The sequence below is a fragment of the Mus caroli genome, chromosome 7 (assembly GCF_900094665.2).
Source record: "Mus caroli chromosome 7, CAROLI_EIJ_v1.1, whole genome shotgun sequence".
NCBI classification, from domain to species: Eukaryota; Metazoa; Chordata; class Mammalia; order Rodentia; family Muridae; genus Mus; species Mus caroli.
This window is the reverse complement of record NC_034576.1, coordinates 15685795-15701076: the sequence shown is the minus strand read 5'-3', so window position 1 is coordinate 15701076 and position 15282 is coordinate 15685795. Positions and strand designations below refer to the sequence as shown.

The 15282-nt window shown below is 48.3% G+C and overlaps 1 protein-coding gene across 1 annotated transcript; it reads left to right on the top strand.

The window, feature by feature from the left end:
* Positions 1 to 6467: 6467 nt before the first annotated feature.
* Positions 6468 to 10873, top strand: LOC110299442 (carcinoembryonic antigen-related cell adhesion molecule 15). The gene is made up of 3 exons (XM_021169132.1): positions 6468 to 6625; positions 8688 to 9047; positions 10015 to 10873. Exons 1-3 carry the CDS (start codon positions 6580 to 6582, stop codon positions 10296 to 10298), a joined length of 690 nt encoding a protein of 229 aa, XP_021024791.1. The 5' UTR covers positions 6468 to 6579; the 3' UTR covers positions 10299 to 10873.
* The last annotated feature ends 4409 nt before the right edge of the window (positions 10874 to 15282 follow it).

Here is a 15282-nt window from a genome sequence, read left to right as displayed (position 1 = left end):
ACCACAGAGACCGCCATCACTGAAAACTGCATGAGGATTTTTATTATTGAGCCAACATGTTGGGGACTCCCCTCTCAGCACGCAGGCCAGAGGAGAGACCTAGAACAAAGAAAGAACACACTTTTTATACATTTGTAAGGGACAATTTGAGCAACAGGGTAACTGGCTTATTTTCATTGGTGTAGCAAGTAACCTTTTCAGGCAATGGTTGGTTTGCATAGTGACTACCTATGGCCCAGTGACTCACTTTGCTTGCCCCCATGGTGGGTTACCAAAGCAATAGTACATTTTGAACTTATGGGTCAGCTATTAACGTCACAGCTATTAAGTCATGGCTATCAACATCGGGGGAATTCCAGCAACAAGGTCAGAGTGGTTTGTGGTCTTTCTCAGAATTCAGTGTGGGGCGGGGTAGGGGGATTTTCTTCTGAGAACTGTTATTTTTATTATGGTTATTTCTCTGAGAACAGCTAACATTATTTTGGCAGCTGTAAGCTTAATCATTTTGACCGCTAAAACTGTGTTTTTACTTTGTTTAGTCAACCAGCTTCCTTATCTGGCTCTGCACTTGGCCTGCTAGTACAGTTTGAAAAGTCCTTTTCAAAGCAGAAAAGGTCCTGGGTGGTCTTGAATTCATTTTGGATATTACAGTGGCAGCAGCATGGAGGGCTGGGGAAGAGTCCTTCAGAAGGCAGTATATGTTTTGAATAGCATCCTATATATGGTTACAGTGTAGGGTTTTGGGTCCACAGGGCATGGCTGCTTGGTGAGGCAGGATGCCGGGAGTTTGACTGTGGTTATCGCATTGCCAGGTGGGTGTTGAGTCACAGAGAAGCCCCGGGACACTGCTCCAGGGTTGGGAAAGAATAGTCTGAGGTACAGGGACAGCTGGAGCTGACTCAGGGTCCCTGGGCCTGCGAAGAGGCCGGGGTCATGGAATCCCAGGCTCTTGGACACCCAGGCGCCACTGGAAGTCTCAGAAGAACTGAGAACAGAATCTGGGCCCTCAGGCTGGAACTAACCCTAGGCTGGGGAGAAAAGAGAGGAGCTCTGGCAGGGCGTCGGCTTGGGCTTGGTGGTGGTTGTGGCTGGGAGTGTAGAGAGGCCTTCTACGAGAGATTAGACAGCGGCTTTGTAGTCAAAGGCCTTCTCCATGGCTCCTCACTGCGGATCCGGATGAAAAGAGACAGTCTGTGGTTCCAATTCATTTATTGTCATGGTGGAAAGTAGATGTGTAAAACTGTACCCCACTTCTCAGGGTGGGCCTGAGATTAAATACCTTTTGCAGGGAGGAATGTCTGTAAAGGAAAGCTTATTGGCTAAGACTCCAGGCCTCTAGGTACCTCATTAGAATGGAGATCTGTCTTGAGTCTAGGTGACCTATGGTCACGTCTCTTTTCCTATTTTCTTGGTCTTTAGAGCTACATGTGGAGGGGCTTGGGGTGTTGCCCTTATGTAACTGATGAACACAAATCAATGGGGAGCTAAGATGAAGGCTGCTGTCTGAAGAGGTTCTGTGGCCTCTCCTCCATCCCTTCCTCCCCTCCCCTCCTCCCTCACTCCCCCACCCCCTTCATTTTCATCATGGTGAGGCTCTTCTCCAGGGTTTAAGCAAAGGCCTCTCCTTCCCTTGAGCCCCTGGCACGTCCAGACTCTGCCACTTCCTGTTGTTTCTGAGTAATCCTCTTCCTCCACTCCAGGCCCCACCATGACCTCAGACCCTCTATCTGGACAAACCCTGCTGAGGGAATGACCTCCACTTCCTGTGCATGTGGATCTCCCACCTGGAGAGGGTAAGAGGTCCCCGTGCACACAGGTAAGCCTTGGAGAAGCCAGGAAAGTTAAACACCCAGGCTTGTCTCTTCAATGGAAGGAGGTGTTTGCCTGTCTTCCTCCGGGAACGCAGGGAAAGGGTGTAGTTTACAATCTGCTGGTCTCTAGCTCTCTGTAAGGCCAGCTGCATTGAGTCTCCCAGAGTACTATGTGCGTGTATCCCTGACATCCCCCTGCATCTTGAGCCTTGCTTCTTAGTCTATGCAAGCATCCTCATGACAGTGGTCTCATACTCTACATCAGCCTAAGTGACCGCTGTGTTATCTCAGGGTCAGGCGCTATGTTTACCTCAGCCATTCTCCACAGACCCTCATCTTGAGCACTGTCTGTAAGTCACCAGAACCCATGTTCACGGAAGAAGCTGTATGGACTCTGCAGAGAGTCTCAATGTCACCATGCCTTGAGCTTTGCTGTACCCTTGGGACCGAGTTAGTTATCATCAGGAAACTTTCCCCCAAATCATGCTGTACTGCTTAAATATAACTAAAAGCACCTAGTGTCAGACTCCAGCAGCATCTGTCTAATTCTGGCTGAACTGAACTTCATTCTGACGTCACCCGATTGTCTCCCTGCNTACTGATGNGTTCAGCGGTCCCACACCCACACTGATGGCTTTCTTATTTATGATACTGAGAGGAGAAGCCCTTGTTATCAGGGTGTCATTTGTTGAAAGAGAGGAAGGGAGGGAGAAGGGGAAGGAGGGAGGGGGATTTCCAGGCCTCTGCTGCCTCCTCAGTGCTCCCTCTGTGGAGAGCAGCTTCAGGTTCAGCCCTGCTCCTGTGCTCCATGCTGTGCTCTCAGCTCTGCTGTCTTCCTCTGAGCTCAGCCTCCTCCCAAGCAGCAGCTCCCTCCAGAATTGCATGATCTGTGTCTAAGACACTGCTCTGTCCCTCCCGTGTCCATTCCACCTTCCATCCCTGTCCCCTTATCCTTATGGTTCAGCCCTCCACACCACAGTGTGAGCAGCAAGGCTGAGAGGTGCACTGTGCCCTCAAAGAACTGCAGCTCTCCCCAGCAATGGCCTCTGTTGAGTCCTAGCTTGGGTCTGTCAATACCAGGGGGACCCCTGGCCTCTCTATCTGATGTTTCTGACACTGAAACACAGCTGATCATCCAGGTGTCCTGAAGGTAGAAGTCACATGCAGAAGGCAGATGTCAGATGTCTCCCAGGGCTGGGAAGGGACTAAGTGCAGGATGAGTGTGTATGGAAGCTTATCTGTAATCACTGCTATCACTGATCTGATTTCCTTCCCAGGACGTGTTTCAGAAGCAGTTGTGTCAGGAGTGTGACATCTACAGGAGGAAGTGACCGGAATCCTGGAAATAGGATGCATGTCCATCTTCCTGAGGAAGGTTTCAGAGAGACCTTGAGTCCCCTGTAATGCTGGCTTGGGCCTTGGTCTCTAATGAAAGTCTACACTGGGCTAAGGATGCTGTGTAGCAGGCAGAGTGCTTGCCTAGCAAGCCCTGGGTCAGACTCCAGAACAGCATCATCCAGAAGTGCTGTACCTCCCTGTCATCCTGGGGAGCTGGAGGCACGAGAGCCACCCATCCTCAGCTGCATATGATACCAGCCCAAATGGGCAACCGGAGAGCGTGTCTCAGCAAACACAAACAAAGGAGAAATANTGTAGTCAGGTCTGGCAGTGGTAGCNCACACCATTATTCCCAGCACTGAGGAAGCAGAGGCAGGGGGATCTCTGTGGGTTCAAGGGTAGTCTGGTCTACAGAGTGAGTTCTAGGGCAGCCTGGGCTACACAGAAAAACCCTGTCTTGAAAAACCAATAAATAAAATAAAATAAAACTTAAAAACTTCTTAAGAGCTTCAAAATGCTTCCGAGTACAATATATATTCTTTTACACATTATAATATAACACATAAAATGTAATATATATTTTGTTTACTAAGGTAGGGTTTCTTTTTGTAGCCCTGGATATCCCACAATTGTTTTGTGTAGACTAGGCTGGCCTCGAACTCACTAGATCTGCCTGTCTCTACTTCTTGAGTACTGTGATCAAATACATGCACCACCACCGCTGGCTTCTTTTTATGGTTTAAAAACATATTCGACATCGTTAAGTAAATAGTCCTTTCAGAGACCTTAGAGGTTTTATAAGTCAATGCTACATAGCTAGTACATAACAACTTCGGCATTCAAATACACTTAGTTTGGTTTTGATTTTCAGTTGTTGTTATTGTTGTTTTGTTGCTAGTTTTGCTTTTCTTGACAAGGTGTCTTTGTGTAGCCCTGGCTGTCCTAGAACTTGTTCTGTAGACCAGGCTTGCCTCAAACTCGCAGGTCTCCACCTGCCTATGCCTCTCCCGAGCTGGCATTAAAGGTGAGGTCCACCATCACTTGACCTGTGTGTACACTTACTTTTGCATGTGTATAGTCTCTGCACTTAGGAGGCTAAGGCAAGAGGATTCTTTGGGGACCAGTGTAAAGGGAATATATAATGATTTCCAGACTTACTAGGCTCAACCAACATTAAAAAATAAATGTAAATCCAGTGCCTGACAAATACAGAAGTGGATACTCACAGCTACCTATTGGACTGAGCACAGGGCCCCCAATGAAGGAGCTAGAGAAAGGACCCAAGGAGCTGAAGTGGTTTGCAGCCCCATAGGAGGAACATTAATATGAACTAACCAGTACCCCCAGAGTTCTCTGGGACTAAACCACCAATCAAAGAAACACATAGTGGGACTCATGGCTCTAGCTGCATGTGTAGCAGAGGATGGCCTAGGTGGTCATCAATGGGAGGAGAGGCCCTTGGTCCTGTGAAGACTCTATGCCCCAGTGTAAGGGAATGCCAGGGCTAGGAAGAAGGAGTGGGTGGGTTGGGGAGCAGGGCAAGGGAGGAGGGGATAGAGGATTTTTGGAGGGGAAACTAGGAAAGGGGATAACATTTGAAATGTAAATAAAGAAAATATCTAATAAAAAATAAATGTAAATCAATAAATGTGAATGAATAATTAACTCTGTGATAAACCAAAGGGATATTTGGGCTTAAATCTCACGGTAGCCAAAAGAGAAAATTCTTGTCCACACACCAACTGCTCTCCTCTCAGAGTCTCCCTTCAGATATGCACAGGCTGAGTCAGATGTCCCACTCTAGGCTCCTAAGGCCCCTGGTGACACTGACTCTTTCCTGTCTCTTAGCTTCCTCGTGTCTTGAGGGCATGGCCTGGACTCATAGTCGCCATTGAATGACCCTATCATAGAGGGCACAGGGGACCATCTCAGGAAGTTGTGGGGGTTTGTTTGCTTTGTGGTGTGTGTGTGTGTGTGTGTGGTATGAAAGTAACGTTGGACATTCCCTGCTCTGCAACACTTTTGAGGGCTTAATCTTAGGTCCCAAAGAAACTTACCACAAATGGCTAATTGTAGTGTCTGTTTAACATCCCAAAGCCCATAAAGCCAGGGACTAGCACCTTTCAGCACCACCCCTACCCTAAACCTCTCCAGTTCTAGAGCTTAGCTTCCCTTCCCACAGGTTTTGATTCCTATACAACGCAGACATTTGGGGTGTTCTTGGTTCTCTTTGTCCTCTTGGCCTTCTCTCCCTATCTCTCTCTTTCCCCCTCTCTCCTCCTACGGGCCCATTCAGGATACTGGCCATAGCTAATCTACTGCTTTCTCTCCCTGCCCTGGACTTTTCCAGATACCTCTGGCTGTGCCATTCCTCCTGTCTACACGAAAAACTTCTCCTCAACCAACCCTTGGGGTGGGCATGTCCCCGTTTTTATTCACTCAAGAAGGTCAATGGTAGCTGAGAAAGCCCAAGCCAGGAAGCAGGCTTCTTTGGGGCAGCCATCTTCTATCCCCACCCTACCTGACACCTGTCTGTCACCTGCACCAGGACTAATGAACGAACAGCTGACCAATTATCACCCAGGAAGAAGTGGGAGCTGCCAGCTGGGGCCTCCACCAAGATTCCCCAGTGTGACTCTGGAGACCCACACTACTAGAAGTCACATGAACCAGAGCCCTAGGGACTGGGTGGAGCTTGATGTCTGGATGTCAATCAGAGAGATGCAGGGGCTGTAAAAATTAAAAACAAACAAACAATAATGTTGCAGAGAAGCTGGGGGCTGCTGGGTCATTTTCATCTCTGGCAGGGAGAACATTGGGGTTGGGAATAGGAGAGCTGGTCTATGGGCCAGCTAGCCAGGGCTCACTTCCTGACCAAGGGGTCCTGTCCATGGGCAAAAGCTGCAGAAAAGGGCAGGCACTCCAGGACATCAGAGTGTGTGTGTGTGTGTGTGTGTGTGTGTGTGTGTGTGTGTGTGTGACAGTCAGTCACGACTTATTTTTATATCTATAGGAATTTAATCATCATTTATAAAGTAAGAAATCAGAACATATTAAACAAATAAATCTTAGCTGGGCATAATGGAGTCTGCCTTTAATACCAGCACTCGGGAGACAGAGGCAAGCAGAGTTCTGTGAGTTTGAGGTCTGGGCTACACTAAGTTCTAGGACAGCCTGGGCTACACAATGAGACCCTTTTTCAAACAAAGAAGTAAATCTTAAAGAATGGGTTTTGAGATAGGTGGGGAGAGGGGGAAGGAAGAAGGGACAATACCCACCAAGGAGAGTTGACACAGATCATGGCCTTGGGCAGATTCCCTGCACACAGCCCATGTGACTCTGGGAGATGCCCCTGGGGTAAGGACAGGAGAAATAAGAGGGAAGGCTCCACAGGGCAGACACCAGGACAGCACACGTTGGAGCAGTGACCATGGAGTCCCCTTCTCTGTTTCTCTGCAAAGGGCTCCTGCTCACAGGTGAGGCCAGCCCTGGAGAGGTGTGGGGAGGATGCTCTGACAGGAAGGGACCCTGGGAGGACACTCTGCTTCAGGCTGAGAGGAGAGGACACGGAGGGACCCAGGCTGCTCAGGTGGATGCTCTCAGGGAGCAAGGAGTGCTCAGAGGGGAGGCAAAGCCAGATCCCTCTTTATTTAAAGTTACCAGTGCCAACCGGACACATGGCTGTGCCCTGACTGTTGGAGTCCTCACAGGAGTGACCATCATAATGGGGGTTTGCTCCCCACCAGAGATTTCCCAGGGCACAGCACACAGAGGACCACAAATGCCCTGGGTCAGATCCAGGCTCCAGTGTTCGTGCTCATCAGGGGCTCTGGAATGGGGGTCAGGGCCTTGATGCTGAGCTGTGAGGTTTGCTTGGGAGGGAGTGCAGGGGACAGGGCTGTGCTGGGGCTTTTGTCACAGAAAAGACAGGCAATGGGGTGGAGAGATAATGGAGAAGGGCCTGGGACTCTACAGAGGACATGGCAGTCTCCTCCCTCTGAAGAGGAAGAGCTGGCAGCAGGGCACAGAGGAAATGTTGGGACAAAAAGAGGAGGTGGCCCTGGAGAGATTCTCTTGATGGGAAGAGAGAAGTGAGCTGCAATCCAGGACTCAGACAAGGCTCTCTTTGAGGCTGCAGGGTTTATGCAGTGTGAGAGAGGATGGGTGTGTGTGGTTGGGAAGGNGAAAGCAGGAAAGCGGGATTGATTCTCNCTGTGGGGANGTGAGGAATCCGCNGGGAAGCTGCGGAGGAAGGGTGCCTTAGTGCCTTCAGTGGGTGAGCAGGGGGTGCCTTAACCTGTGAAGATGGAGGTTGCATGTTCCTAGGTGCCTGCCACTCTCAGGAATCAGGACACCTAGGAAGGACACTGTCTTAGGAACTGGGACAGGCTGTTCCTCTCTTCATACAGCTTCAGGGAACCCAGAATCTACTGGAAGGGCAGCTTGGGAGATAGGGAGTTAGCTACCTGGTGACAACTCCCACCACCACACACACATGCTCACGTGCACACATACACACACACACACATATGCACACACTCTGGGGAGGATGAGGACATTCATTGTGTGTGTAGAGACTCATTCTCTGTCTCCTAACAGCAACATTGTACAGCAAAGGAAAACGTTATACCTGTTTTAAGACAAAAGCTAAAACCAGAGAGAACTCCTGCTATGTTGAAAAGCCCCACATGTAAAAAATGCTTTCTCTTAAGAGGCTGTACTCACAAGGACCCTGGGTAGCTGCCCTGGCCTGTGCTTATGCCTACATGAAAGTGTTTTTATCCCCCAAGTTTTATGAATTGCAGCCAGGAGTCCTGATTTGGCTTGAGCCTGGAAAGCTCAGGGTCCAGAATTTTGGAACCTGGCTGCTCCCAGTGGATCTGATCCTGAAGTATTATTAGACTTTATGACATTCCTCCCTCCTGCTCTTGAGCTTATTTTCACTCTCTTTCAAGAACACATATCAATCTCAACACTGTCATTAGCTCTGAGTTTGCTGTAAATAGTTCCACAGACACCCATGTCTCGGGACATGCTCACTCCTTCATTCCTTTACTGGTATCTGAGCCTGTCCCCAGTACTGGGCCTCCCGGGAAGAGCAGCCCAACTCCTGGCCTCACAAAGTCCTGCTTCTATAGGACTGAAAATAGCAAGGGCTCCTCTAGAAGGTGCGGCCAGGGGTTGACTGCAAATACAGGGAATCAAATAACAACACTAGATAGTGATAATCCAGGGTCTCCAGAGAACAAGGTCAGGGAAAGCATCCCTAACCCCAAATGTATTCTTGACTGTGAGCAGAGATGTGAGCACAGTGAGAGGGGAGCCATGCAGACATGGGAGGAGAGAGTTCCAAGCAGAGGGCACAGCTTCAGGGGCATCGAGGGAACGGGCTTCATGTTGTTTTCTGCGCCGAGTGTGCGGGCACACCTGCGCCCAGATACCTAGTCTGAATGTTGTTCTCCATTATAAGGCTATTTAGACTCACCTGCTCAGGACAGGGTAGGCCCAATGCCGACGGTGATTCTTTCTCTCTTTCAGCCTCACTTTTAATCTGCTGGAACTGGTCCACTGCAGCACTGCTGACCTCTAAAGAAATGCGCTTCTCAGCTGCTGAAGGGGCAAAGGTTCTTCTCTCTGTTCCTGACCAGGAAGAGAACCTCCTCTCCTTTTCCTGGTACAAAGGGAAGGATGTAAATGAGAATTTTACAATTGCACATTATAAAAAGTCCAGCGATTCACTTCAACTTGGAAAGAAAGTCAGTGGCAGGGAAGAAATCTATAAGGATGGCTCCATGATGCTCCGGGCCATCACCCCGGAAGACACGGGATTCTACACGTTACAAACCTTTAAAGCACACGGTCAACAGGAAGTAACACATGTCCATCTCCAAGTATACAGTAAGTGACTCTCTGAGGCCTGAGGGTGCCTGGAGGGAATCATCCCACTTAACACACAGGAATGACAGTGCTGTGTCCCCTCATTGGGGTTTGATCATTTAGTGCAAGGCACACATGAGGTAGTTAAACTACAATATTCAAACTCCATCACAAAATGCATCATACAGAGTGCTAGGCATGCAGTGGGTAACTCAGCTAAGGACATTAGACTCAGTCAAGACCCACAGAGCTCTCACTATGAATATGGCCCTGAAGTAGACCCTGAGGGATGTCGACATGAGAAAAACATGGGATTCTCACACAGATGTGAGCATCAGGAAGCCCCGGCTCCAGACCTTGCCCCCAACTGACTCTACTCCTGGGGAGCCTGGGGACCCTGGGGATCCTCCTTTTCAGGGCTGGAACAGGCCTTTCTGTTAGAGAAGAGATGGAACAAAACTTTATTGTCTTGTGTAAGCAGCCAGCCCACTGCCATGACAGCCACATGTAAGCTGGCTCTCCTGGGCATCTCCTTCTGGTGAGACGGAGCATGGACAGAAGAACTGGACGGTGCCCAGACCATTAGCCAGATGTTCTCATGGCTTTGCAGGCTCTCATGGGAGCAGCTTATCATCATGGGTCCAGCCCAGGGAAATCTCATAGAGAGGCAAAGGGTAATAGACTTCCCTGATTTGGACAGCTCCCCCGTTCCAAGGTCAGGTTCTTGTTCTTATTCAAGGTTAACTCCCAGACATGGCAATGGTCATTCACCATGTGTCCTGCTATAGGGAAACTGAGACCCAGGGAACAGAGCAGCTGAATTAGGATTGCACAGGTCATGGGTGGCCATCGCATGCACAAGACACCGACTGTACCCTCAGCTTCAAATCCCCATGAAAAGGCCTTATTAGGTGCCTTGGAACAGGGAGGGGCTGGCGGAAATCTCTGGAGATGAATCTCTCATTTGCTCTGTCCTGTTCACACACAGAGATCGTGACAAAGCCCTACCTCCAGCTCAACCACACTAGGTTGAAAAGGAAGAGTGCCTCAATTCTCACCTGCGTGTCGCCTGACACCGGAGTGGACATCAACTGGTTCTTCAATTACAAGCCCCTGAATACCACTGAGAGGATCACGCTGTCACCTGAAAAGCGAGAGCTCATCATATCTCCTGTCTGGAGGGCAGATGTTGGGATCTATCTGTGCGAAGTCTCTAATTCCTTTAGTTCCAAGAAGTCTTATCCACTGCTCATGGCATTGGCTTATGGCTAATGTCTCTTCTCTTCCTATACCAGAGCTTTGCGGTTTTTATGTCACTAGTGTGCACAGTTTATGAAAGTTGTAAGGAGAAAACAGTGCAGACAAGAGAGACAGCATGGTGACATACACCTGCAATCCCCAAATAAAACACAGGTCAGGAGGAAAGCGAGTACAAGGCCAGTCCAGTTACACAGTATGACAGTGACTTTAAAATAAGACCTCAATATAGGAACAGAATTGCAGAGGAGGGCCCAGGTTCTGACTCACAAGTGGACCCGCCCTCAGGATCCAGAGGGAACTGCTCGGATGCCTTATGCTCACCAAAAGCTGCGGATGCTCACAGTCCTCTGTTAAAAACGCTGCTGTGCTTGCCTAGAGCTATTCACATCTTCCCACAGCTCAAATCCTTTCTGGTGCCTAAGCCCTGGGCTGCCTAGACCCTATCTATCTGCTTGAAGTTGGAAAAATGGTAGGGTATCAGACTGGATATGTTTTGCTGTAGATGTATGGTTTTGGACAGTTTTCATCTGTATATTTTTTGATGCTCAGATGTAAAAATCCATGGACATAGAGGCCCCATGTATTGAGTTTCTTGTCCCGAGTCTAGCATTTTTTTCCGGTGCGACCTTGCACAAGATCCTGTTTCTTCTTAACAGTTTTCAGTGTGCTAAAATGCACACATAAGATTTTAGCCATTTTGACAACCACAGCTGAATGGCATGAAGCTCAATCATATTGTTGTGTGACCGTCACCATGGTCCATTTCTAAGCCCTATTTAAACCTTTCCATTCACAACAGCAACTAACATTCTGCCTCCGTCCCTGTACATGGAACAAAACCAATTGTTTTGTTTATGGTTACTATCAGCACAGAAAAACCAACTCATTAGAGTCCGCTCATTTGCTGGGGGTGGAGGTGGGGTGGCAGTGGCAGTGCCGAGTTTGACCATCAGTCCTGAAAACATGTTTAGCGTTCTCTACAAACAAGTTCATGCCATCTGCAGACACTTTTTTTGGTCTTGACATTGTACTCTTAAATGTATGATACATACACACACAGAATACATTTTATTAACCATGGAATTCTTGTAATTCTGAAGCATGTGTAACAGTATCTCCAATTTCATTTCTGATTTTAGTAATTTTAATCTATTATATTGTAGAGTTAATTTAACTAAAAGAAAATAAGAACTCTTTACCAAAATCCATCTTCCTAAGGCCCGTCCTCCTGCCTCTATTGCAGACTTGGGCACTCTTTTTCTTTTCTTTTCTCTTTCTTTTCTTTTTCAACTTTATGTGAATTGGTGTTTTGCCTGCATGTATGTCTGTGTGAGGGTGTTGGATCCCCTTGATCTAGGTTAAAGACAGTTGTAAACTGCCTTATTAAGTGCTGGAAATTGAGCCAGGGTCCTCTGGTAGAGCAGCCAATGCTCTTAACCACTGAGCCATCTCTTCAACCCGACTTGGGCACTCTTACTGTGCCAGACTTTGCTTGTCTTCTGAATGACCTAGATGGTTGCTGTCACCTCTATGTCCCTCCTTAACACTGGCGCACACCCAGGCAAAGCACATCTAGTCAAACAGGGAACACCTTGTGAACTGGGTTAATCAGATACGGCTTCTTCCTGGGCCTGCTCTGACACTAACACAGTGGGCCTGCGCCACAGACTCAACAGGACGCTAATTTGAGACCTTATCGTGGGCTCTACCTGCTACATCCTTCAGCTAGAAGTCACAAAGCCTTAATCAGCTGTCTCTCCAGCCCATCAAAGTCATGGCTTAAATACAAATTCCAATTCTTTTGGTGGATCCCGAGAATCTTACCTATCTCTCTCCAAGTTGCCATGACCACCAGTGAGGGGCACTGATATTCTGAGGCTCCCCATGTGCTGGACTGAAAGGGTATGGCATCCTTTCTGCAGTCAGTGATGCGCCTGCATATCTTGAGCTTAACCATGAAGAAAAATTAGTCCAAATTTAGAGGTATTTATAAAAGAAACCATCAGCTTTCTGAAGCAGGTAGCTACGGCGGTATCATCATCAGTCCAACACTCAGAGGAGGAGGTGGGGATGTGGAGTTCAGACTCAGCCTAAGCTGTGTAGGACTTCATGCTCTTTTGAATTGAGACTCCAGGCTTCTTTTGAGGCAAGAACCAGTGAAAACTAGAGCAGAACAAAAACAAAGGCCAAATGTGGTAGACTATGAGTTTAATCCCAGATTTCACGAGGCAGATGCAGGTGGACATCTGTGAGTTTAAGGACAGCTGGATCCAAATACTAGGTTCCAGATGAGTTAGGGCTAAATAGTGAGACTCTGTCTCATCAAAACAACGATATTAAAAACAAATTAATAAATAAAGCCAGACAGTGGTGGTGTACACCTTTAATCCCAGCACTGGGGAGGCAGAGGCAGGTAGATCTCTGAGCCTGGTCTATAGAGTGAGTTCTGGGACAGTCAGGGCTACATAGACAGGGCTACCCTGTCTCAAAAAAAAAAAATCAAAAAATTCAGAAAACAAACAAACAAAAAACAGAAAAAAAAGAAAAAGAGAAAAAGGAAAAGAAAGAAAAAACAAAACAAAAGAAAAAAGAAAAAAAGGGAACATAAACACACACACATGCATGTGTGCGCGCATACAAACACAGAGAGAGTCCAAAACACATAATCTCTGCCACAAACTAACCAGAAAAGTAAAAATAAAAACAAAAAATAAACAAACAAACAAAACAGAAGGAAAAGAAACTAAAACTGAACAAACCACCCAATATTAGATGGACTAATATCAAGCCGGCTTGAGCTACAGAGTGAGTGCCAGGCCAGCCTGCCCTTTGACCTCAGATGCCTGAGGTAAAGACCCAAGTCAGAGAGGGGCTCTACAGTGATGTCTTCTACTGTGTCCCCTGCCCCAAGCCACTCACTGTCCTTGAAGCTTGCCTGGCTCAGCACTGTCCTCTGTCAGCGTCTGCCTGACAGCTTCTAGAGAGCAGGGACCCAGCATTGTGTGGAAAATGTCCATCAGCTGTCAGAGCAGAGCAGACAGCAGCTCAGATGCCATCCCTCACCTGCTCAGTCTCCTCCAGCAGGGCCTCCATCTGCACCTGTGCACCCGGGGTTCCTCTTCCTGTTGGTTAAGGGAGAGAGGCCTCATCTGGGTCCCATTCAGAGGTACAGGCCATGATGCTGGGGAGGAGCTTGAAGCAGCTGCTCACATCACATCCCCAGTCCGCACAGCGCTCTGTGGGCTTGCTCCACTGCACAGTCCAGGAAGACCTGGCCAGGGGATGGTCCCACCCACACTGAAGGTGGGTCTTGTCACATGTACTGAGTGACCAAGATAATATCTCCAGACATTCTCCCGACTCAGGGGAGCCCTCCCAGGGCTGACACTGGATGACAGACACAGGGGCTAGACAGTAAGTGTTTCCGTAAGTCTGTGCCTGTGGCCTGTCACCTAGAAGACTCTAGACAGTTTCCAGCTGGCAACACTGAGCATGACAGTTACCTTGCAGTAGCACCTGAGAGGTCTGGAAGTTTCCTTCCAGAAAAATTAAACTAGAATGTGGGACCATCACTTCTTTGAGCAAATGTCTCAATGGCGCTAAGGTGTAGCCATATTTTATGTTTTCTATTGGATTTCTCAGTCCCCGCCTCAGGTCTTCAGAGCTGGGGATGAAACACAAGGGTTTGCCCCGTGTGGCGACATAACCATGGTATAATGCCAGTACTCAGGAGAGCAGAAAGATTTCTGCCACTCCGAGGTCTCCCTTGACTACAGAACATTCCAAGCAAGCCAGGGCTACACACAGAAAACAAGGAAAAGGAAAGGGAAGGAAAAACAGCAGAGAATTCAAGGTGGGATTCTCAGCGGCAGCCTGGAAAAGAGATGGAAGAGGAGGAGAGAGACAAAGACGCAGCTGGGCATGGAGGTCAGCAAGCAGCCAAAGGACAGACGGACAGGCTTGTCAGGAATGAGGTGAAAGAACTTCAGAGAAAGGGCAAGAGGCCAAGAGACACCCAGCTGCTCTCTGGAACCTGAGAGGAGGAAAAAGAGCTAAAAGCAAGGAGAAGGGAGAAGTCATACATTTCTCGGTGATATAAACAAGTGTCCAGGCTGGCCCGGACACTTGTCCTGGGACAGGACCCTTGCATGCAGCTGTGCCAGAAGCCATCAGCTCTGGCCTCAGAAGAGTTCAGAGTTCAGAATCTCTCACCAGTTAGTGACAAGCAGTGCTGGTTTCTCCATCAGCTCTGGCTCCTTCCTCCAGCTTTCCCTTCCAATCACCTGCCACAATCCACAGAGGCTCTGAATCCGCCAGGAGCTACCAGATTCTGACCCAGCCATTTTTGCCAACTCCACCTCTCACCTCAGCTTACCCCTGATGTCAAGGCTGACCCTTGACATTTCTGGTTCCCGAACAAGTCCATCCTTGACATGGCCATGTTGGGAGCATGTGCCAGCACACAGCAGCTGGGCCTTAGCTACAGATAGAGATTATTCTGGAACACAGTCTTCCCAGAGACCGAAGGAACTGATTAAGCAACTTTCTTTGCTATGGCATTGAGGAAAGGACACCAAATTTGATCTCGGTGTCATTGATCCCAGATTCCCCCCATCCTCAGCCAAGTGTCAGAAAATACCCATAGCCTCACACTGCGATGGTGGAAGTATGAGTATGTTATTTGCTCAAGGCCAGCCTGGGTTACATGTCAGACCAGGCTACACGGACACCTGGTCTCAACAAAGACACAAGCCAGTCAGCAGAGTCAATCAACACAAATACCCTTCTCCCCAGAGACATTGCCATGAGAAAACAGCCAGTGAAAATGTCAACTCTTGTCTCATTACAGAGGTGTCAGAGGGGTCCTAGGCGGGGGACAAGAGTGACCACTGCATGGAAATGTGACTGAGGCTTGTGAATTCTAGAAGGAGGAGGGGTTGGGGGTTGGCAGAGATGGCCTGTTTTTTTTTTGTTTTGTTTTTTTTTTTTTTTTTTT

What these genes read in the sequence shown, in the direction of transcription:
- LOC110299442 (XM_021169132.1), top strand. Translation starts at nt 6,580, where the DNA reads ATGGAGTCCCCTTCTCTGTTTCTCTGCAAAGGGCTCCTGCTCACAG. An exon ending in CAAAGGGCTCCTGCTCACAG is followed by an intron (nt 6,626 to 8,687) that starts GTGAGGCCAGCC and finishes TCTCTCTTTCAG; the next exon opens with CCTCACTTTTAATCTGCTGG. An exon ending in TGTCCATCTCCAAGTATACA is followed by an intron (nt 9,048 to 10,014) that starts GTAAGTGACTCT and finishes GTTCACACACAG; the next exon opens with AGATCGTGACAAAGCCCTAC.